Source organism: Gallinula chloropus (genome assembly GCF_964237585.1).
Source record: "Gallinula chloropus genome assembly, chromosome: 1".
In the NCBI taxonomy this organism is placed as follows: Eukaryota; Metazoa; Chordata; class Aves; order Gruiformes; family Rallidae; genus Gallinula; species Gallinula chloropus.
In genome coordinates this window covers 203,172,994-203,197,119 of record NC_140085.1, presented here as the reverse complement: position 1 = coordinate 203,197,119, position 24,126 = coordinate 203,172,994, and the positions used below count along the sequence as shown (strand labels likewise).

At 42.7% G+C, this 24,126-nt stretch overlaps 1 protein-coding gene across 1 annotated transcript in view; it reads right to left on the bottom strand.

Annotated features, from left to right (window-relative positions):
* Nucleotides 1–19,994: 19,994 nt before the first annotated feature.
* Nucleotides 19,995–24,126, bottom strand: part of CEP126 (centrosomal protein 126) — a gene marked incomplete at both ends in the record, with an annotated part of 30,100 nt that continues 25,968 nt past the window's right edge. Inside the window, 4 exons of the mRNA XM_084260112.1 lie at nt 19,995–19,999; nt 20,675–20,884; nt 21,388–21,475; nt 21,774–21,898. Of these exons, the coding sequence (XP_084116238.1) occupies nt 19,995–19,999; nt 20,675–20,884; nt 21,388–21,475; nt 21,774–21,898 (428 nt within the window). The remainder of the gene's footprint in view (nt 20,000–20,674; nt 20,885–21,387; nt 21,476–21,773; nt 21,899–24,126) is intronic.

The window sequence follows — 24,126 nt, the reverse complement described above, 5'->3', positions numbered from 1 at the left end:
GCAGTTATCTCACACCTATCTCACACCCATAGTTTCTACACATCTGCAGCAGACACAAAACTTTCAGTTCCCCAGTCTACAGTGGTACCATACAATTAATTTTAACATTTTCTTCAACCTTTCTGAATAAATCCATAAACAGCAGCAGTAGGCTACTAAAGGGCAGCTTTCAGCTCATGTCCAGTCCCCACAGTGACCTGGGGGGAGCTTGGGAGCCCTCCTCAGCGTACAGAAAACGCAGCAGCCATGGACCTGGTGGGACTTGGGCTTTGCTACAGCTGCAGATTTACAGCGCATTAAACCTCTGGCTACTCATCTGCCAAAGGAAACATGAACCATCACGGTAGTTTTGTTCTTTATAGGAACTGAATAAGCACAAAAGGGCCGTGTGATGCCCCACATGCTAATGTGCGAGTACTGTCTTATTAAGGACAAAAGAGATCTGAGGAACAGGCAGAGATGTGAAATCTAGTACTCCTGCTTTTTAAAACATGTCAGTAACTCCATCTTCCTCAACCCTTCAGGTTTTTTTCTTCCCCAGAAACAGAGTAAGGTTTAGACTCATTTGGTTTAATATATCTCACATTTAATAGTACCAGAAGGATCTTAAAATGCTGTATTAATTATGGGCCAGATGTTGCATGCAGTGCCAAGTTAAATTGATAGGCCTGTTCAGAGCTATAATTGCTGTGCCACAAAGTTTGTAGTCAGCTCTCAGGGGAAGGATAACATGGCTGGCAGCTCCGTACCACTGAAAGAGAATTTTGACACAGGCAGACAGGGAAAATCTGTATGATTTTAAGAATTATGTTATTTTTTTAAAGTCTCTTCTACATGACTTCTGGAAAGGATTTACACTTTGGTATCCAGGAACTGAACTAGGCATTTCCACTGGATTCACCTTGATTTGCTGCAATGTGCTCTGTACATTTATTGCTCTTTTTGGGTGTTGTTCAAATGCTATGTTTGTGCTTGGTTTATAAAATATACATGAGATTTTTAAACCTTTCAAAAAATGCAGACTCCCAATTTCCATTCAGATCAATGGGAACTCTGAACCCTGTCCCTTCAGGCATCACTAAAACCACTAAAACTGTAGACTATTATAACATTGTACAAATACTTGTTCATTTCAGTATGCTGAATACTTTATTTCTCTCCTTCCAAAACAACCCAAACAAACCAAAACTCCCCCAAAACCCACCACACTTATTTTGATGATTTCAGTAGCAACATGTTTGTCTTGAATTTGGATATTTATCAATTACACCAAAGCCAAATGAAGGTATTTTGCAGAGGCTAGTGCCCTTTTTCATTCAAAAGAAGAGTATCTTGTTTATATTACAGTCTTCATTCAGTAAGCCATAGAATTCATGCTTTTTTTTAGAAGACACCAATATAAAAACAAATATATAATGACATTATTATCAGCATACAATAATATATGTATACAACATATGTGCTATAATACTTCTTACACATCTTTTTAGATAGTAAGAATTTTGCACAGTATAATGCTCCCCCCTCCTTGCAGTGTAGATCATAGAATCATAGAATCATAGAATTGTAGGGGTTGGAAGGGACCTCAAGAGATCATCGGGTCCAACCCCCCTGCCAAAGCAGCTCCCTAGGCCATATCACTCAGATAGGCGTCCAGACGGGTCTTGAATATCTCCAGAGATGGAGACTCCACCACCTCCCTGGGCAGCCTGTCCCAGGGCTCTGGCACCCTCACTGTGTAAAAGTTCTTCCACATGTTGGTGCGGAACTTCCTGTGCTCCAACTTGCAGCCATTGCCCCTTGTCCTGTCCCCACAGACCACTGAAAAGGGGCTGGCCAATTCCCCCTGCATCCCCTGCTTCAGATAATTATAGACTTTAATTAGGTCCCCCCTTAGTCTTCTCTTCTCAAGGCTGAACAGTCCCAACTTACTCAGCCTATCCTCACAGGGGAGATGTTCCAGGCCCCTAATCATCTTCGTGGCCCTTCTTTGGACTCTCTCCAGGAGATCCCTGTCCTTTTTAAACTAAGGAGCCCTCAACACTTTTAAAATCTGTGAGTAACAGACACAGAGCTCTCAGCATGCTGGGTTACTGGGAGCATCTGACTCCCCAAATGGCATCTGATCAATTCTACCTGACTTATTCTAGATTATAGTCATACTTAACAAATGGCCATTTGGATTTAGTGTCTCCCAATAACCTCCTTCACCTAAACTTTTAATCTAGAGATTTTGTCCTGTCGACAGCTTCAGTTAAAAATCTTTGATATGACCAACAGAGAACTTGAAAAGTGCTTTCCTGGAGCAGCCTGTTTGTGTACATGTTGTGAGCCAACAAGGTCACTTGCAAAGAGAGGTGAAAGAATGTGAGATTTGCTGCTTTTGTTGGGATATCTGAGCCCAGGGGATAGGACCTCAGAATATAGACCATCAAGGCATTCTGTGGAGGGATGGTATGACTTTCCTTCCTGCTGTTCTGGTGTCGGGTCAAAAGTATGGATTTTTCTTCTATGTGGGGTCTCTGTTCCCCCATTAACAGCAGATGCAAAACAACATAGGACTGCTCTCAAAGCTCTTTTTCTATTGGCTGGAGGATGAAGATAAGCCACTCTGTTATTTCAACAGGGTTTTCTGGATGTTATTCTTGCAAAGTTTGCCCTGATGATGTGCTCATCAATTGGGTTGCTATAATGTAACACTGTGCAATTGTATTTCTGCAGAACCTCTCAAACAATATCTACCCCACAACGTTCTCAGGAATCAGGTGAAAGAAGAGATGAGGCTGAGTCTGCCATAAATGCCAATAAAATGTATCACACAGCTAGGGGCACTTTGCTCTCTCTCCAATGAGTACGCATGAAGGGCAGTTGTGTTGGACCCTACCTGGTCAATAAAGCAATACATCTAGGCCACAGCTGTGCTGGAGGCAGTTCAGCAGATCTGGCTGTTGAAATTACCACGTGTGCCCAAATGGCTTTTGGCAAGTTCTGCACTTTGCTGCAGGGTCTCCTGGGAACACTGCTGCCCACAGCTCAGTTTGCAACACCCCCTTTCCTCTTCTCCTTCCCTGCTTGCTGAAGCTTGGATCCAGAAGTCTCTGCCTCTGGCCCTGCAACCATTCTGCTTAGGTATTGATCTGACAATGAATTTAAAGAGGGAAGGGAAGGGGAGGGAAGGGAATAGCTAAACAGAAAACAAGATTATTTTAACTGCAATCTGAAATCCTCAAGATATTGATCTATGTAGCCACCATCTGTGTAGCCAGTCTTGACATGCAGTTCCAGGTGCAGTTTCCTTGTTGGAAATGGTCCCTGTGCAGTGTTTTTTACAGTGCTGTCTCCTCTCCTTTCCTGTCATGTGTTCACATCCAGAAAGAGGATCTAACATCTACTGGGTTCCTGAAAAGAGGGCAAGGAGCGTGGGTATTGTCAGCATGCAGAGGGTCTCTCTTTTGCTATCCAATTCCTTCTTCTTTGAATGTCCCCTGTCTAGCAGCGCATTGAGATAGCCTGGCAAACAGCACTGGTCTAAGTGGTTTTACTTTCAGTGCTGTGTCTGGCAAGGTTTGTGAGTCAGAGCCCCAAGATGCCCCAGGTTCCAGCCCTGGGTGGTAACTAACATGTTCTGTGCTGTAAAGTAGAGCTGAGCCATGGGGACAAGAATTTCCAGGGGTAGGGAGGATGGACAGATGATGTCTGTGACTTTAAGTGTCCCAACATTAGGCCATAGCTGGATTTGATGATCTTAAGGGTCTTTTCAAACCACAATGATTCTATGAGTTTATGATTCGAACATGAGCTGTCAGAGCTTGTGAGCATGGGGTCTGCTAGGCGTTCAACAGTGCTGAGATTGTCCCATGCAGTTGGACCATGACAAAAACTCTGGAGACACCTGTTTGTTATTAGAGTAGGTTGTAACTTCAGTAAGGTTGGAGAAGTTTTTTTATGTTCCTCTTCTCTGTCCTCAGTCGTTGAAATAATGAGATAGCACAGCTGCTATGATGTGTGTGTGTCTGTGTGTATATATATATATATATATATATTAGACTGACTAGAAGTCAGGAACATTTATTCAGTTCTCTGAAGGTTATTAGCCTCTGAGATGATTCAGAATGACATGCACCTAAGTGGGTAAGTCAAATCAGGACACAGGTCCAATGTCTAATCCATACCCAAAATTTGGTTCCCAACTGTGCAGAAGAATGCTATTACCTCAGGTTAACAGATACCTGGGTATCAGTCCTAGGTCTAAGACATTTGAAAGCCCAAATCTACTTGTCCCTCAGTATATGTGCTCTCAAAAATGAGGTACCCTTGAAGTACACCTTAGAGATGCAGGTAACATGGAGCACATATCAGAGCAAGGTGGAGGAGGTGGTCCTGATTGATTGCCTGTCACATAGGGGTCTAATGGTCACAGATATGTGATATCTCAGATAGGTTTCTAATTCACTGTCTTTCTGCCATGTTTATCTTTTCCAAAATCAAAGTATGTGGATCTAATAACACGGGTCTTGTAATGCTGAATGAGTACAAAATACCATTTAAGAAAACACATAGCAGAGCTTGAATCCAAAACTGAGGCCAGAAGCTTTTGCATAGCGTCCTCCTGCATAAACTCTGCCCTGCCTTTCCCACTCTGGGGCTCCTTCCTCAGAAACATCCAAAGTGCAGTTGCCAGAGGGGAGGCTGGGTGATCTGCTGGAAGTACTGCAGTAGGAAGGTGCAAATGGTGCTGAGAGTTTTCTAAGGGAAACACAGATGGAGGTAGGATTTGCTGCTTTAAGCATTGCCTTGTCAGATCTTTGCACTTTGACAGAGCTTTAGTAGCTGGAGTAGAATAAACTCCAGATTGTCTCTCCCAGCTCTTCATACTAAAAGAACTGTGAAATGCTAGAAATCAATTGCACTTGCCCAGGAAACTGAGATTTTCCTTGATAGAAAATAAGATATATGGGAAGTGTGACTATTGTAGGAGATAAAGAATAGTTAACAAGTTTTGGGAGGGGGTGGGGGGAAGGGAAGCAGGAAAACTTCACATTTTTCTGTCACTTAACACCAAACAACAAAGGTACAGATGAAGTGGAAGACTGCTGAGTAGTTAAACCTTGTCATTCACATATTGCCTAGAAAATATCATCCATTGCTATCCTAATTGTTCCATACTTGGGCTGTCTGCCATTCAGTGACAAGTCACTGGCAAGACAGAAAAGCTGCTTCTGCAGTACAGTCTGAACTCTTCTGCAAAAAGCTTGCAAAACAATGAATGGCACTGAAAAAGTGCCCATGATGTTATTTCCTTGGGCTCCCCAGAGAGCAAAGGTAGGTGATATGAAACAGAGATTACCTGAATCCATTTCAAAATCTGTTTGGAAAAGGAAGGTTAAAAATACCGAGCAACTCTTCTACAGCAGGAGCTGAGCAGGAGGATGGGGCATTGTTTCTTTTAATCTCTGCTTGGAGTTCAGGCAGAGGAGGCCAAGAGGAAGGTCTAGCTGCAGTCCTGCAATAGACTGTAAGGGTGATCTCCGTTGCTGTTGGTAATTCAATGTGCAAAGAATCAGCTGTTGGACCTTTACTGGGGGTAAGTGCCTCCTACTTCACAGTACTAACTGAGCATACAAAAGACGTTGCTGTGGACCTTCGCAATGCCCACTTCCCCCCATGCCCCTGCACTGCCTAGTGTTACTCTCTTTCTAGGCGTGATGTGGCTGATGGATGTCCTTTGCAACAATAGATAGTATGTAGCAATAATTTTCCATGATGTGGAGCTGGCTGCCATCTGAAGCTTTGCCTAACATGTTTCTGCCATGCCCTCTCCTCACCTTCTCTCAGCTGTTTAATATATGTAGACTGGGCATTGATTTTGGGCTTGAGTGACCTCTCATCTGACACGTGCATCAGCTGTCAGGGAGAACATAGCTTACAGGAGTATTACTGTAGCACTGGATATGTGACAGGGCTGTGAATAATGGGCTAATTGCACTGTGTGCTTATTTATACCGGCAGCAGCACAAAAGTCACTGCAGGTGGAACTGGGAAGTCACATGCCTTGATAATGATAAACTGTCCATGTTTCAGAGGAGTTTGAAAAAGTGGTGATGACAGCTGGGTGACACTTACTTTGAAGCCAGATGCCTCCTGTGTTCCAGATACACTGTTCTTTAATCTCTTCAGGGCCATGCTGGATTTTGCTGCGCTCTGTGTGACTTCATCTCTTGCCGTGACACTCCGAGACAGCCTCCTGCTGAGGTAGCAGAATTGCTCTGCAGGCTTCAGAGCTGTCTTGTCAACACATGTGGCTGGGCTGGGCTATTTTCTCGAGCTGCCACTGGAAAAGGACCTCCATTTTCTTTTTCCTGGTGGTCGGGCCGGGTTGTCTGGCAGCATTACTGAAACATTAATTACCGTGCTGCGCATCCTCCTCTGCGCACACAGTGACTACACAGCTCCCAGTGAAAAGCAGGTTCCAGGCTATGCCTTTACGACCTTTCATTCAGCAGAGGGGCTCTGAGGCCAGCAGGATGGAAAGCTACTCTCAGGATACTACTGTTTTTCCACCTACTAATGGTTCTTCTGCACCAGAAGAACATTCTTTTGGTGATTAGGTATGATTTGCAAATAATCAGCTATTTTAGAGTGACTCAACTGTGAACAAACATAGATCTGTGAAAAGGCATTTTAAGCTGTGTCTCCACAAAACTTTACATGTAACAAGCTCGAGGGTGACGTTTGATCCAGTAATCACTCTGAGACTTATTAAGGCCAGAAGCATAAGCCATAGTAAGCGCAGACTGAGACCGCTCTATACTTGACTAGCTGTTTTCCTGAGAACTCTCTGACCTAAGTGTGTGACAGAAGCTTTCTTTTTAAAATAACTTTATGAATGTTTGCTGGCATGGCAAACCAAAAGAACAAGATACAATAGCCTCTTGGTATAAATCTCTGTTAATGAGATCAGGACTAGAAACCTCATTGTTCAGCTCACATTCTGTCTGAACGCAATCTGCTTCTCAAATTATAAATCAGGGGCAAGACACTGTACCATTGTGTAACCCTACACCCCGGCTCTGGAATGTTTCCTAGTCACAAGAGGATTGTCATCATTTCATTTACGAGAGAACTATCAAACAGGCTTGGGCCATATTTGGTCTACAACACCCCCCACCCCCAGATGAAGACACCCCCCCCTTGCAGCAGGGTATTTTTGTAGCAGCGACACTGAAGCACGCAGCATAGTGTGCCACATCCTGGGATCTGAACTCAAAAGAACAAAGTTAACGAAGTCTGTCACTCTCAGAAGCAGTGCTAATTACTAAGGGTTAGAATCTGTTTGTATTTGCCCTATATATGTCTGTCACTCCAGAAAACAAACCCATATAGGTGTAATAAGACTGAATGAGGAGGTATAGTTGTGCCTGCAAAGTCACATCATGTGTGCAAAGCCTCTGCCATCCCACAAGAGCTCAGAGCACATTCTGCTTCGGGAAGCGGATCCCTTCTGACCATCTCAGGCAGTCTGTGAGACGGATGCAATCACGGGGTGTGGATGGCGCAGTAATTTCAGGAGGTCTGAAGGACATAATTGCTATCATGTTTTCATAGAGCTTTCTAACAATCCAAGGAAAAGGGGGAAAGACTGACTATTTGTTATTGATTTAGGAGCTGTCTAGGAAATCCCAAGCTTGCTCTGCAGCTCCACCGAATGTCGGCTATTTCTGGTCAGCCTAGTGACCTGTCTTTTTTGGTAGGACTCAGGCTGTGAGAAGGCCCTCTCCAAAGGGAAAGATGTTCACCCATAGAAACCTGGAGCTTGTCTCCCTAGTTCTGTCCACTGTTAGGAGCAGTATCAGGAAAGCTATGTGTAAATACTCGTCCTTCCTCCAGATCCCTGCTAGCTGAAACCTCACCATCCTGTCTCAACTACTGAGAATGTCCATGTTGGTACCACCACAGCAGCTGTATGTAGGAGCACCGTACAGCTCTGCTCTCTAAGGGGAGGTTATGTGTATGGGCTGACAAGAAAACAGAGGTAAGTGTTGCAATGTGAATAACTAAGAGAAAGTAACTCCAGCAAACCAACCATATGGGCTCTGAAGGCCATGTTCTCCAGCACCAAACCCTTTGCCTGAAGGTCAGAACAGAGGTCAAACCTCTTGAATATGTTTGGAAATAAGTTTTGGTTTTAATTAGATGGCAAAACTGGGAAACAAGAAGGGGAAATAATTTCCAGTGGTTAGAAATGACCAAAATATTCAAATAGATGTGAATCTAAACATTTCACATAGCTTTCCTTCCTTCCTTCCTTCCTTCCTTCCTTCCTTCCTTCCTTCCTTCCTTCCTTCCTTCCTTCCTTCCTTCCTTCCTTCCTTCCTTCCTTCCTTCCTTCCTTCCTTCCTTCCTTCCTTCCTTCCTTCCTTCCTTCCTTCCTTCCTTCCTTCCTTCCTTCCTTCCTTCCTTCCTTCCTTCCTTCCTTCCTTCCTTCCTTCCTTCCTTCCTCCCTCCCTCCCTCCCTCCCTCCCTCCCTCCCTCCCTCCCTCCCTCCCTCCCTCCCTCCCTCCCTCCCTCCCTCCCTCCCTTCCTTCCTTCCTTCCTTCCTTCCTTCCTTCCTTCCTTCCTTCCTTCCTTCCTTCCTTCCTTCCTTCCTTCCTTCCTTCCTCCCTCCCTCCCTCCCTCCCTCCCTCCCTCCCTCCCTCCCTCCCTCCCTCCCTCCCTCCCTCCCTCCCTCCCTCCCTCCCTCCCTCCTTCCTTCCTTCCTTCCTTCCTTCCTTCCTTCCTTCCTTCCTTCCTTCCTTCCTTCCTTCCTTCCTTCCTTCCTTCCTTCCTTCCTTCCTTCCTTCCTTCCTTCCTTCCTTCCTTCCTTCCTTCCTTCCTTCCTTCCTTCCTTCCTTCCTTCCTTCCTTCCTTCCTTCCTTCCTTCCTTCCTTCCTTCCTTCCTTCCCTGCCCCCTTACCTTCCTTCCTCCCTTTACACTGAAAGACCATGCTCTATTGGATACAGATTAAATAAAAACATTGAGCAATTCCTTCCTTCTCAAAACAAACAAAAAATTTATATATACAATAATGGAGACTTTCTATTCAGATTTGTGTCACCCACAGCCACTTCTGTCACCTGGATCATTGCCACCATTGTTGCTGGCTTGGGATTTATATTCAATATTGAAGGAATCCTGCGGCTATGATTTGAAATAGAATTCTGAAAGCATTGTGGAGTCATCTCTGGTTATGTGGGGTCAGATTCAGTCTGGGTGAATCTCTTTTATAAAAGAGAGCAGGAATCATTATGAGCCAGACTATTATGAATATTATGATGCAGATGATTAAAGGATATGGAACCTCCTCTCTACTTGACTGGGCAGATTTAAGTGTTTCAGTGTATTTGATGACAAGCAAGTGTGATTATTCCCACACAGCAACAGCTTTTAGATGTTTTAGATACACTCCCTGTATTCACCCAGCCCACAGTTTGCCAATTTCTTTTCTAACATGCATTGCCATTCCTCTTTTGCCTGCAGAATTTGACGGCATCAGTCAGGTTTTGCCACGGCTTCTGCCACACAGCTCAAGACTTGTGTGCTACACTGGCCTAGTACAGGTAAATGCAGATTTCAGGGGTGCCCTTCAGTCTCACACGCTCTGAGGCACTGTCAGCCCGAATGGCTGGGGGTTATAGGGAACACAGTGTTTGCTGTCATTTTACACACATGTTGGTGACCCCCAAACACAAAGTAAAGATTTCATTGTGCCCCTTTTGGCTGCAAAGCATAGTTTAAGATGTTTGAAACATGGAGTACAGCTGTCCACAGTGGCTCTGCAAAGGCCTTCATCCTTTCACAGGGCTGCAGTTCTCTGTGAACCTGGAGGAGGAAGGTCTCTGGCCTGTCCCAGCCCCCCTCTTCCCTCCCATTACCACTACAGTTTTCACCACCATCAAGACCTTATCAATGAGTATAGGCAAGGACCCCTGCTGCCTGATGCTCCTGACTGGAAGATAGCTGTGTTATCAGTGTGCCAACAGTGTGCTCTCAGGGCCAAGAAGGCCAACAGTGTCAAGAGCATGGCCAGCAGGTCAAGGGAGCTTATCCTTCCCTTCTACTCTGTCTTGATGAGGCCTCATCTGGAGAACTGTGTCCATTTCTGGGCTCCCCAGTTCAGGGAAGACAAGGAACTACTGGAGAGAGTCCAGAGGAGAGCTACAAAGATGATGAGGACACTGGAACATCTCTCGTATGAGGAAGAGCTGAGATAGCTGGGTCTGGTTAGTCTGGAGGAGACTGGGAGGGGATCTGATCAATGCTTATAAACATCTAAAGGGTAAATGTCAAGAGCATAGGGCCAGACTCTTCAGTGGTGCCCAGCAACAGGACAAGGGACAACAGGCACAAACACAGGCAGTTCCATCTGAATGTGAAGAAAAACTTCACTGTGAGGGTGACAGAGCTCTGGGACAGGCTGCCCAGAGAGGTTGTGGAGCCTCCTTCTCTGGAGGCATTCAAAACCTGCCTGGATGTGATTCTGTGCAACCTGCTGTATGTGCTGCTGCTTTAGCAGGGGGGTGGACTAGATGATCTCCAGAGCTCCCTTCCAACCCCAAGTGTTCTGTGATTCTGTAAGAATCAGTCTTATTCAGAAACCCTGGGCTGCTGTGGCCGCTCCAGCTGCAGACCAACTAGGCCCTGTCTCCGAGCTGGTTGATGCCAGCACTGAGGAAGTGGCATAGTCCCATGTGGCTGCAGTTTCACCCATTCCTTACATCCACAGCACTTTTGTGGCTGTCACCACTGCCTCCAGCAGGCAGAGGCCCTTCCTACCCTCCTCAGGAGGCCTCATGTCCGTGGCCTCCTGCCACCCTAAAACCTAGCTGCAAGTGCTAGATGGTGGTGGCTGTGGTGCCCTCCCAGATGTAGAGGTAGATAATCTTCCTGGCAGAGAAGGCTACTGGATAGGTGATGGAGGAGAGGGTAGACCTTGGCAGGGATGCTTTCACACTCTGCAAACCCCTGATGGGGCATAAAGATTGTATCAACATCAGCCTCTTTCTTCTAACCCCGGCCTCTTCCTGGCTGTGTCTGTCTCCAGAGGCTGCTTGTCAATGACACCTTCAGCTGGCTCTGTCCCACTGCTGGTTGCAATGCATTTGGGATATTCTCCCTGGCTGCTGCCTTCTATTAGCTGTTGGATTAAAGATGACACTGAGTCTACACTGCTGTTGTAACTTTTCCTGAGTAAGGCTGGATAGGTTTATCATGACACACCCCAGATTGCCACAGAGGGGCTGTGGAGCTGCCATCTCATGCTGAAATCTTGCCTTCATTTGACCCCAGAGCCTTACTGCATGCGTGCAGGCCTCAGATGTGTACAGTGTTCATCACAATCAAGTTTTCCTGGGTGTTGCAGTAGTATAAATAAAACATTACGCCCCAAATTGATTTCCCTTATAACTCCATGATTTATGGATGGGCAAAGTTACTCAGTGTTGTGACTCAACAAGCAAATTAGACTAAGAGGGAAGCTGAGTATAATGCAGCACATTTCTTTCCAAGAAGAAGAAGAAGATGTTTGCTTTCTCTGAAATGTGAAAGTTGAATCTTACCAATGAAAACTTAATTTTGTGCCCTGGCTCCTCTGTACAACGTCCTGCGACCTGTTGGTCTTCAGCCTTTTGCTTAAATTAGTATTTGTCACATGGGAGAGGATATATGCTGTGGACATGTGGTTATTTTTGGGGACCATTTGCATGTCATTCTCTGTCAGAACCCCTACAGGTGTTCAATCAAGTTGAAAATCAGGGACACACACAGCTTGAAGAAGCTTTGTGTGTGCTTTGTATTTAGTCTTGTACTGGAAACTATTTTCATGTTTTCACACTAAAATTTTATTGTAGAAAGAATATGGACTGATTAAAGAGCAGCAAAATGGTAGGCAGAGTGAAGAGGTTTTGAAAGAAATCTAAGGTATGCAAAGTTTAGCATGATCATGTCTAAACCAATCTTGTTGATTAGAATATAGTTACTTTTCTTCATACCTGACAAAAAATTAAGCTTTTAATTTGTAAAAAATTTTCTATGTGATTAATAGAAAAGCCTGGAAACATCAACCAGACTACCAATCATCAACTAATGAGAACAAAAGACCTTGTTGGCTCTTCAGAAGTGCTCAGAACCCAGCAACTGCCTCTGGGTCCACTCTGGTAGTGCAACATTCCTGATGCCCTAGAGTCACACTGCTTGGACAAACAAAGAAAAACTATACTTCAGTACTGTCAAAAGAGCCAAAGTGAACAAGGAAACCAGGTTATTATCTGTGAGCTGAAGCCTGTAACCCTAAATCAAATAATTAATTTGAAAATATTTTCCTAGAAACGTAAATGTAGACACTTGTTTTTCCAAAAAGAAATCTCCCTGTAACTGAGGAAGCTGACTCATGGGCTTTGCCTTTGCCACCTAAACCGATTAGCAGAAGAGCCCAGGTTAAGCTGCTGCTCTGGCTTGCTGACTAGCAGGGCTGTTTTCAAGACACGGCCGACACGGCCTCTGGTATTTGGATTATTTGCTTTCCCTTAATCTCTGTGGGGACACTTTCCTTTGCGATTTAAATATGAGATCCTGGCCATACTGGAATGTTGCAGTGTGCTGCACACAAACAGAGATGTAGGGGCTCTGTATTTTCAGGGCAAACCAATCCGAGTTCCAGATCAGAAGGCCTTTGTTCAAGTGCTCTGAGGATACAGGCATGTCTTTTGCTTGGAATTTTGCATGTATTTGAGCACCAGAGAATCAATGAGTACTGCCACACACTGGAATCCTTTAGGCATGTGGACGGCAGGTCTAGTTTCCCTTTTCTGGCAGCAGAGTCAGGACAGACAGCACCAGCGATCATAAGACACTAGGTTTCTGCAGTCTTGATGTTTAAATACAGTTTATTTTAACTGACTGAAATCAGCCCCTTTACGCCTATCAGATTATTCCTCACTTAGCTGGAGGAGAAAGGTAGTGTTATTCCATTCCTCAAAACATTGTTTTGAAAACAATTGATCTTTTCAGGGGCTGGCTATCTGCTACATACAAAGCTGACAGCCACACCAGCAGGTAGTTCTTGTTCCCTGATAAACTGCCCACTCTTATGGTGAGCACACATTTGGTTTCTTCGTCTCTCCTTTTTACAGGCTGGTTCTGTCCTAAGAAATGGCAGCTCTTATTAAAGATAAAGGCATGATGATCTCAATACAATGGGGAATATCAAAGTTTTAATAATACTTTTGCCAAATAATCATTTATTTGCTGGTTTTGGGAAGGAGCAGTCCCTTCGGAGAAATGCTGGTGGCCCTCTGGGTGTGTGTTGCACTGGTTCAGCCCTGAGCCCACTCTTGAAATACAGATCTCCTAAACTGCCACCCCCTTATCAAAGATCAGCAATGACTCTGGGTGGGGTTCAGGCACATCACTGCTGGGAACACGCTGAAGTCCCCAGACAAACCCCATGGTTTTTATAGACAGGAACGGAAAGCCGGTCATCTAATAGGCAGTTGTAAATCCAGAGATTTACTAAATTGCTTTCATTTCTTCTTGCAGCTAATTACCAGCCTAGATTTGTTGTCCAATTCCATGCATTCTATATACCTTCTACAGCTTGTTTGAACTGTCTGTCTCCTCTGCACTGAAACAGCAGAGGAAAACAAGAAGAGGAAGCTCAAAAGTCCCCACCCCTTAGCAATCACTCACTTCACAGCTTTAGGTATCATGCCCTTAACTAAGAAAAGGCCTTTAATCGGCACTGACATAACAATGCAGACAGGTTTATCATCAAACACATCGGATCTATTGACATGTTAATGCCGTGCTACAGATAAATTAAAAGTCAGGGATCACTGTGTAATCTGCTAATCCAAGGCTGCCCGAATCACTCTGTCCCTCCCACACAACCACTGGCAAAAAAACCTGCAAGTGCATGTGGCACTGCAGAGACACTCAGACATGTTCTTAGACTATACACGCTTCCAAGGAGAACATACTAATATTTGGTTCCATCTGGGTATTTCAAACACAGGAATTGAGTCCTTACAGTATCATAGAGTATCCTGCATTGGAAGGGACCCATAAGGATCATCAAGTCCAACACAGGGCCAGACAAGTCAGAGCATGGGACTGAAGGCATCATCCAGGTGATTCTTGAACTCAGTCCAGCTTGGCGCTGTGACCACTTCCCTGGGGAGCCTGTTCCAGAGCCTGACCCCCCTCTCAATACAGAACCTCTTCCTAATATCCAACCTAAACCTCCCCTGTCACAGCTCCATACTGTTCCTTTGGGTTTTATCACTGGTCACCAAAGAGAGGAGATCAGTACGTGTCCTGTTGCTCCCCCTCATCAGGAAGCCACAGACCACGATGAGCTCTCCCCTCAGTCTCCTTTTCTTCAGGCTGAACAAACTGAGGGACTTCAGTCTCTCCTCATAAGACTTCCCCTCCAGACCCTTCCTCATCCTCATTGCCCTCCTCTAGACACTCTCCAATAGTTTTGTGTCCCTCTTGTACTGTGGCCCCCAAACTGCACCCAGTACTCAAGGTGAGGCCACAGCAGCACAGTGCAGAGCGGGACAATCCCCTCCCTGGACTGGCTGCAATGCCGTGCTTGATGCACCCCAGGATATGGTTGGCCCTCCTGTCTGGGCTAGGTAGACACATTGTAATATGGGTTACAAAGGAAAAGCCAACCAGGAAGAACAAACCCCAGCTTTTGCTCATGAGCTAGCTGGGTGCTTATGGCTCTGTGTTTCTAGAACAGGTGTTTTAGCCTAAAGCTGACATGGATGTGGCGAGTTTTCACTCCTTGCTCCAGTGAAAGTGCATCTGCATACCACTAGTTCCCTTTCCTTCTCATTTCCTGACAGTTTCAGCCTGGGGTTCTTTACATGAGGAGCTGAGGAAGAATTCCTCTTTAAGTGCAAGTGTTGATAAATGTTGTTGGGAAAATCTGGAGAACTGTAATCTCCAAGGAATTAGCAAGGCCTGCAGGAGCAGATGCTAGAAATACGATGGTGGGGGCACAGTCAGCTTTAGACCCATTAATGGTAGCTACTGAATAAGAACTCACAGTCTGCAGAAATCTGCACACAGCCACCAATATAAAGATAAAAGGTGAAACTCCATGTATTATTAAAAAAAATATTTATTTGACAATTGTAATAGAATCCATTAGCAAATTGTTGAAAGCTTGAGAAGTTAGGGAAGTAATTTACACAAAATCTACAGTAGCAGAATAAATATAGACAAATACAGAAGTACTTGTCTTCCTTTCACTTTAAGGGAATTTACACAAACAATACAAACAATAAAAATGTGAGGTATTTTCATTCTTTTAGTTTTATAATAAAGTGTGTAATAAAATAGACCTAATTATCCTAAAAATGCTTACCAGTCAACAGTCATTATTTGAGTTACTGCTTCTGTCTTTCATTTGTTGCTCATTTTGCAGTGTTGAGTACTATACATATTGCATGTGAAGTACATAAAGCTGTAAGATGTTGGGGCTGGTAACGTCAGTATCTCCTGTGCAATCGCAATCGATTGCCAGCTGAGGCATTCTGGTACTGCTGGGAGCCCACTGCAGTGTTCACCAAAGGAGAGGATTTAGATTGCTGAATACAATAAAATGGAGAAAAATTAGATATACACATATAGAAACAGAAATGTGATTCGGTATAACATTCAAGGAACATCATTTTATATCATGTGATCTGTTTTCCATTAGACAAACAACTGTGCACTTTCATCTGATTTGGAGGTTGGTATTGCAGGGTACAGTGTCATTCCTATGAAGTACTGACTGAATATCCAGACTTTATTTGGATGCTCTGAAACTCGGAGAGCTGAAGCAGGTTGTTCTCTTGGTGAAGTTAAAATACCATCACTTCTCATAAGAGAAGATCTGATGAAATCTCAGTCACCTATACTTTTTCTGCAGCTGGGAACAGTATGACAGTTCTGCACTCTTACCATCAAGAAGTCCAAGCCAGTGCCTGAGATATGAATATATATCTACAGCTGGACACCATTTTAAATGCTTAAGTATATACTTGTAGGGAATCAAAGAATCATATCAGCATAGAGTGCATTAGGTTGGAAGGGACCTTTAAAGGCCATTGAGTCCAACCCTCCCCTGCAGTGAGCAGGGACACCTTTAACAACATCAGGTCACTCAGAGCCCCATCAAGCCTGACCTTGAATATCTCCAAGGTTAGGGCCTCCGCCACCTCTCTGGGCAGCCTGTTCCACTGATCCACCACCCTTACATTGAAGAACTTTTTCCTAATAGCCAACCTAAATCTCCCCTTTTCTAGTCTAAAACCATTACCTCTCATCTTATTGCTACATGCTCTCATGAACAGGAAAGAAGGGTCTTAAATGTCCATGAGAGAACTTACAGCTCCAGAGACTGGACAGCATGAGTAATGTCTGGTCTTTATATCTCATTTGTGAAACAAAAATCTTGTAGGTGAAGAATTAGTGGGAGAAAGCTTTGTCACAGACCAGACGGCCAAGTCTGACTGCTGAAAGCCAGGAAAATGCCTTGGTAGGGGAACAGGTTTGTCTTTTTCTTCTTTAAAGTAGGATAGGCTATGAAGAAACCCCCAGCTCAAAAATGCTTTAGTAAAACCCAGATAGATTCAATAAAGGTAGCTATGCCACACTAATTGATGAAAAATACAAAATTTACAAATTGTTTAGCTATAAAGAATTAAGTTTGTAAGACAGGAGGCAGAAGAGGGGAAGCTGAAGTTCCAAGTCACACCTACTACCAGGACTCACAAGGAGAGAGGCAAAGATGTGCTCTGTGCTCTTTCCACACCTCTACTTCAAAATCAGGCAATCCTACACTATATGAAGTATGTGAAAAAATACATGAAGTATACAGTCCTCTGTTTATATTTCTTCCTCAGTACAAATGTATAGTAAAGGAGGAGGCAGGTATCAGAGTTACAAATACGAACTCCTGCACTATAAACTGTTTGAAACAGAAATTTTGTACTTTGGACACTCATCTGCCTATTCAGTTCTTTATATTCCAGGTGTCATAAATACTTCGTCTCAAGCTGGCAAGGTCAAGAACATATGAAAAAAAAAGGACAAACACTAATGGAAGAAAGGGAGAAGAAAGGCAATACCCATCGCTTACAGCACATGGAATATCTGCAGGTGGAAGTAAGAAATCGTTGCATTGCCCAATTATTTTATGTGCTACCAGACATCATTCCCCCCTTCCTCTCTAATTTACTAAAATTACAAAGCAATTAGGAGCTATGTACAGTTCACATAGACCCTGCTAAATTACTGCTCCTTAAAAGTTCTTGTACCTTCCTGGACTTTGCCAGTATCTTCAGATTCTGAAAGGAAAATGAAGCCAGAGGCAGTCTGGTATAAGCTGGTAAAGCCTGATTACAGTACTGTAAAGTTCCTATCTGGGATTTTGGGGTTTCACATCAATAGAAATCTGAAGATTTGGCAAGCCAGTTGAACAGATTATGTCAATATTTTCAATTATATTTTTACTAGGAAGTAAGCCATAAATTAAAGCTGAGCATATTCAAATTAAATACTTACTAAAGGGGTGATTATCTGCAAAACATTTGAAGCAGTTGTGTTCCTGGTAACGGCTACTTGAACATCTAAAAATAGCATAAAAGTATATAATAAATATTATGTAAATGAAATGATACAATAGAAATATGATTCACAGTCAAATAATCAACACAAAACTTCTTGAAGACTGTGGATATGTTCTTTTTTCCTCTACCAACAGCTGCTGAAGTACATGCTGTATCTGTATTTTTAAAATTTGCAGCCAGGTTTTATTATCTGAAGAAAAAAAATAGGGTCAATAAGAAATCTAAAGCAAGAGAAGAGAAGAGAATGCTGGCAACAAAAACTCCAGACTTAGGTTGGTTACTGGCCAACTGTTACTTATTAAAACCACCACTCTGGAGGTGCAGTTTTAGTCTCTTAATTTAGTAACATGTGAAAACAAAGCCAAAAAAGGGGTAGAAAAAGGCTGTGGTTTAAAAAAGCAGTGTACTTACATGTACTTATAACACTTTACTTACTTACAGGTACATACTTACATGTACCTACATGTCCTATGAGTCTGCCTGTAAAATTGCCTGGCTTCTTATTACCAATTTTAATCCCTAATTAGGCAAGCTAATTAAATTTCTAAGATATATATAAATAACATTACTTTTCAGTCACTTGGTTCGCAGTCACTTAACTCATAATTCTTTCATTGTTTCTTTCACAGTCTGTATGTACTTTTCTTACAGTTCTCATAGTTTTCACAGATTCACAGAATCATAGGGGTTGGAAGGGACCTCCAGAGATCATTGAGTCCAACCCCCCTGCCAAAGCAGGTTCCCTGGGACAGATCACACAGGTAGATCTCCAGACGGGTCTTGAATATCTCCAGATAAGGAGACTCCACCACCCCCCTGGGCAGCCTGTCCCAGGGCTCTGTCATCCTCACTGTGTAAAAGTTCTTCTGCATGTTGGTGAGGAACTTCCTGTGCTCCAACTTGAGGCCATGAAAGAGTCTTCACACTTTGTAAACCTCAGCATTCTTGCTCTCAGTTCTTTTGCTGCATTTACCTTTGCCTCTATTTCTTTGTCATCTCTCTGTTATTTCTATAACAATTTATTTTATATTTTCTTGTATCTTTCTTTTCATATCTACTTTCTTAACCTGAGCAGATCATACTCGACCTCTTTGCTTGGAAGCAATAGGCACAAGGAATGATATAATGAAATTCTGAACTGCTGTTTGATGGGAGCAGGAACTGTACGTTCCAGCTGCAGGAAGTTTCGAAGCAGCTGCAAACATCTTGTATTTTGCTGTTGCAGTTTATGGGAAACTGAAGCCTTTTCCCTTAAAGTCAAGTAATCCACCACTTGATGTAGATACTTAAGGATAGTGTGCAGAGCTTAATTAGCCCTGGTTTAGTTTGATTCCAGTCAAGAAAGGGGGTGATCTTGGGTAATCTGACCATGAAATGGTGTTTTCTAGAAGCAAAAGTAGTGGCATGGTAAAATAAAATCAACATACTTCAAGAAAGCAGACTCTTAAAAACTCAAATAATTGGCATGTAAAATTTTGTTTGAAAAAAGTCCAAGGAAAATGAAAAATACAAGAGAATTGGCAGTTCCATAAACAGCAAGAAAAGCAAGCAGAAGTTATTCAAATGATATCAAAAGCCAAGCAGGCTGTTGAAGAGACCACGTGGACTAAGTAACAAGGTTTGTCCCCCCTAGTTTCCAATACAGGATGGAGCACACAAAACACCAAAACTATGTCAACCTAATGATAATTTTTAGGAGAGACTTGTATGTTCTTGTAGCTCAAAGCACATTAACTAAACATTTGAAACAGTAGCAAGAGTCCCAAGAAATAAATTTCCTATATGAGTATCATGGTTATAATAGGATGATGGATGAAAGTGTTCATAGAATGATAGAATGCTTTGGGTTGGAAGTGACCTCAGTGATCATCTAGCTCCACTCCCCTGCCATGGACAGGGACACCCTCACTAGCCCAGGTTGCCCAAAGCCCCATCCAACCTGGCCTTGAACACTGCCAGAGTGGGGACAGACACAGCTTTTTTGGGCAGCCTGTGCCAGGGCCTCACCACCCTCACAGAGAAGAATTTCTTCTTAACGTCTAACCTAAACCTGCCCTCTTTCAGCTTAAAGCCATTGCCCCTTGTTCCTTCACTACACAGGCTGAACAGCCCCTCTCCCACTTTCCTGTAGGACACCTTGAAGTATTGGTACGCCGCAATTAGACCTCACTGGAGCCTTCTCTTCTCCAGAAGTGTTAACAAACTAATCAGTACAGACACAAATACCAAGAACTAGTACACTTCCCCCCCCCCCCCCACATTCTTCAGCAAAAAGGAAGCTGTGATTGGGGTGCTCCTGTTAAAGGCACCACTATAAAGTGGGGAAGACATCAACCTGCATAGAGAAAGAACATGTTAGAGAACACCTAGCTGAGCGTGGCATTTTTTAAATAGCTGACCAAGTGATAGCCACCAAAACATTCAGATTTGGCTGCAGCAACCTCAGAACTCTGTATTTGTGATCTTTAAGAATTCACAGAATAAGACTGAAAGGCTAGAAGACAGAAAAGGAAAAGCTGTTCTTTAGAAAGGGCTACATTTGCAAAAACACAGCATATATACTATCATGGGCAGATATTCACAAAAATAGTTGGAAACATTTATGATGGATAAACATTGGAACAGATCCCCAAGTGAGGCTGACAAATTCTTTAAAAAAATATCTAAAATAATTTAAAGATTATAGTAATGTGTTTGACAAACATATGTTTGAGACAACAGCTACAGTTGGGCAGAAACAATTTCTGAAGGTGTCCTCCAGTCACATTTTGAGTAATTTCTTTTTTGACCATGGCTAGGTCACCATTATTTTAAATTAATTTCATTGACTTTAAGAAAGGTTTCATCATTTTGATCTACTGTTTGCTACATTTAGTAAAGAATAAGAGGAAAATAGAAGAAAAATGTTTGTATCACAGGACTCAGGTTTTTAATTCAAATTAATCCATGACAACAACTCATAAAGTTATTTAATCACTTGATGGAGGTTCCTATTTGTAATCAAACTTACTTTCTAGCCTTTGATTGAGTTGATCAATAGACTGGAAAATCTTCTCTTCTTCCACTGAAAGTGTACTCATGCCTGGACATGGTGTTCTGTTAAGCAGTAAGGGCTCTCTGGCTGGTTGCACACTCTTCATAGCTGCCAGGATTTCATCCTCTGCAGCACCTGCTACTGCTAGTTTTTCTGCCACAAGAAACTGAAGAGTGCTTTCTGAAACTGAAGAGATTAGAGGGGCAACTTCAGATGAAAAGAGTTCATGACATTTAAACACACTGCTTGTTTTCATGACTGTAGCTCTGTGAAACACACAAAATTTGCCCTAAAAGGTGAAAAAGGTGGCAAAGTCAAGAAGGAAGATACAGTAGAAAATAATTAAGATCACTAATGCATCTTACAATTGGCACCAGAGCAAGTTCTACTGACTTTGGAGTCTGTACCATCCAGTTGTGGAGGATACATACAGCCATCACAGAGTTCCATACACACAGGAATGGAATGAAACTGGAATGTACCTTGCAATGCATTTATAAAGCTGTCCATACCATGACATGTGCTGTTATATCTTACATTTCTGTGAGAAAAAATAGGTCTAGACAACAAACCTCTCTTTCTTACTTAGAGTCACTGATGCCAAAAGACACAATTGATGTTACACAGTGGATAAATTAGGTCACTACTTTACGTATAAGAAAGAACTGAGGTGAGATGTGTTACTGTACCTTCAGCAGACTTATAGGTGTTACTCCTATTTTGTGCTGGATCAAATGGAGATTGAACAGGACTCAGCTGGACAGCACAGAGCGAATTCTACAAAAAAAAATTATCAAAATATTTTAAGTGCAATTTAAAGTAACAGTAATACTTTCTGAACATTTTTATTTATGGATTTGTATTAATAAATGTTTTCAAGTGCAAAAATATTAGTGTATACCAATACGGTCATCTGTTCTAGTTGGTTTTGTTCTTTCCATCAGCAGTGACAGCAAGCTGACTAAGTACATTGATCCAAAGCTGTGTGACACTGAACAAATCTTACACACTGCTGAAACTCTTTCCATTTTGAAGACAAAGATGCTTTTTATTTTTTTTAGCTTTTCATATTTACCTGTGTATGATGAGTACACTTCCATCTTTTAGAGGCCAGGCTTTGTTTTCTTTGTTCTGAAAAAAGTCTGTGTTTATTTTCATGGTTGTTAACAACCTGCTTTTGTCTTGAAACAGGAGCACCACCTTAAATGACATGCAAACAAAAAAAACACCAAAATGTGTAAAAGCATGATAAACATAGTAGTGGCAAAACTAATAATGGTGTATAAATGTCTCTGCCCAGTTTTAGATGTTCACCTTGTGTATGGTCACATCTGACCTTGCTAAATGTCTTGTCTTATCATGAAAAGAAAGAAGCAGGCACTTCTAAAGCCTATTTAATTTCACGTTAGCATAGGGCTGTAAGGTAGAGATGTGGATCATCTGTGGACATTTTTAATGTGGAACATTCATCAGATGCTCCAGTCCCTTTATCATCATTGTGCTCCTTCGCTGGACACCCTCCAGTCTGCCCATGTGTCTCCTGTGCTGAGGAGCCCAGACCTGACCACAGTCTTCCAGATGTGGCCTCACAGTTGTGATTCAACTGCAAAGTTGTGGTTTAAAACCTTAGTTCTACAGCTTGGGATTTTGTAGTTAATCTTACTAATTTATACACCGGTATATTAATTTTAATGACAGTACTGATGTCTAGAATTTCCCTTGGTTAGAGGGGCCTCATATTTATCTCAGCTTTGTTTGGTATAACAAAAGATTTTCAAAATTAGAGCATCAGATTTCAAAATGAAAATTACGTTCTTAATTAAGAAGCTAGAGAAGCAAATACGCATTTTTAAGCACAAGTCAGGAATCTCCAAGGAGATTTTATATTCCTGTTTGTAAACACAGTCTCTTGATTCATACTTGGGAAGATAAATTACCCGCTTATTTGCATAATCAGTATTTACATGTGCAGTTCAATGTTCATTATTAGACTGAGAAGTCTTCTAGTGATTTTAATAGAATTTTCTTTTGTTGGTGTTACAGTGATATTTATCAAAGCAGAATTCTTAACAATTTGCAGAAGAAGAAAGCAATTCCTTGATCCTAGAAGCAGATTTGAAACTAGTCATCTGCCTGCTGCCGTCAGTAGTTCCTACCATGGGTTTAGGACCTGAAGGTTGTAATGTGCCATGCGGTGCTGAATAGCATTCCAAAAGGAACTGTGATCATGTTTTGTTTGAAAAGAAGAACCCCCCTTGTTATATTAACAATTGCATGAATGTTTCCCTGAAAACTAAAATCCAGAGCTGCTCTGTTGATATGCATCAACACCATTTAATTGGTTTGTGAGACATCTATGCCACGGAAAAGACTCCTTTGAGGAATGTGAGACAAAGATATAATAAGCAATAATATCTTTAAGGGCAAGAGGCACTCAGGAGTTTAATTACAAGCACGTGAATTCATCCCGTATTTGTCACAGGCGAAACGTTAAACACAATTTTACAGCATTTTACTGACTGAACACCAAAGGACTTAAAATAATTCTAATATCCACATACAGGATGATGTGTGACAGCCAGAAGATGTACCACTTGAAGCCTGGAAGACCAATTAAAGGAAGATCCTCACTGACACACATATATTTATTCATCTTGTTCTCAGTTATTCTTTCTGTACATTTGAGGTTGCATTTCCTACAGTGTCCTACAGACCTCCTGGACCCTGTAATAGAGCCTCCCTAGATATTTTACTGAAGGGCAAGGCAGGGCTCAGTCTCTCACAGCAAGCACTGCAGGACAAAGACTCTGGGGATCTACGTGCACTTGTAAGCAACAGAACAACTGACAGCAAGTCATTAAGAGTTATCTGGAGAATTTAAAATAAAGATGACTTTCAAAACACAAAACCTAAGCAGCTACTGAGAGAGGCCTACCCACCCACATGGCAAAAGGAGGTCACTGAGCTCAGCTCTGCCTCCAGAAGAGCTGTATCTGTGCAACAGGGAGTGTTTAAAGCTGGAGTGCAGATGGATGAGGAGCACTCACAACTCTGACCCAGCATATGTCATGTGATGTGCAAAGGAGGACATTAAGAGGCAAGTGTCTGCTGGAGGCAAAGCATTTAGGTAATGCAAGACTTCATTCATTTCCAATGCACAATCGAAGAGGCTCACTCAAGTCACATGCATCTTAGGGTCATTAGGCTCATCTGCTTGGCTTTGAACAGGAGTGGACAGGCAGATAACATTTCTCATTTGCCACCCTTGCTTCGGGCCAAGAATATTCAGCTCCCTCTGCTCTTACACAACAGAGGTCTCCTGAGTCACTCCACAGTAAAAGCTGCGTGTCACTGCAGCTAAAGCTGGGAACGGGATGTGGTGGTTCTGCGTTCTGCTGTGGGCGTTTTAAAGTTATGGGCATGACACC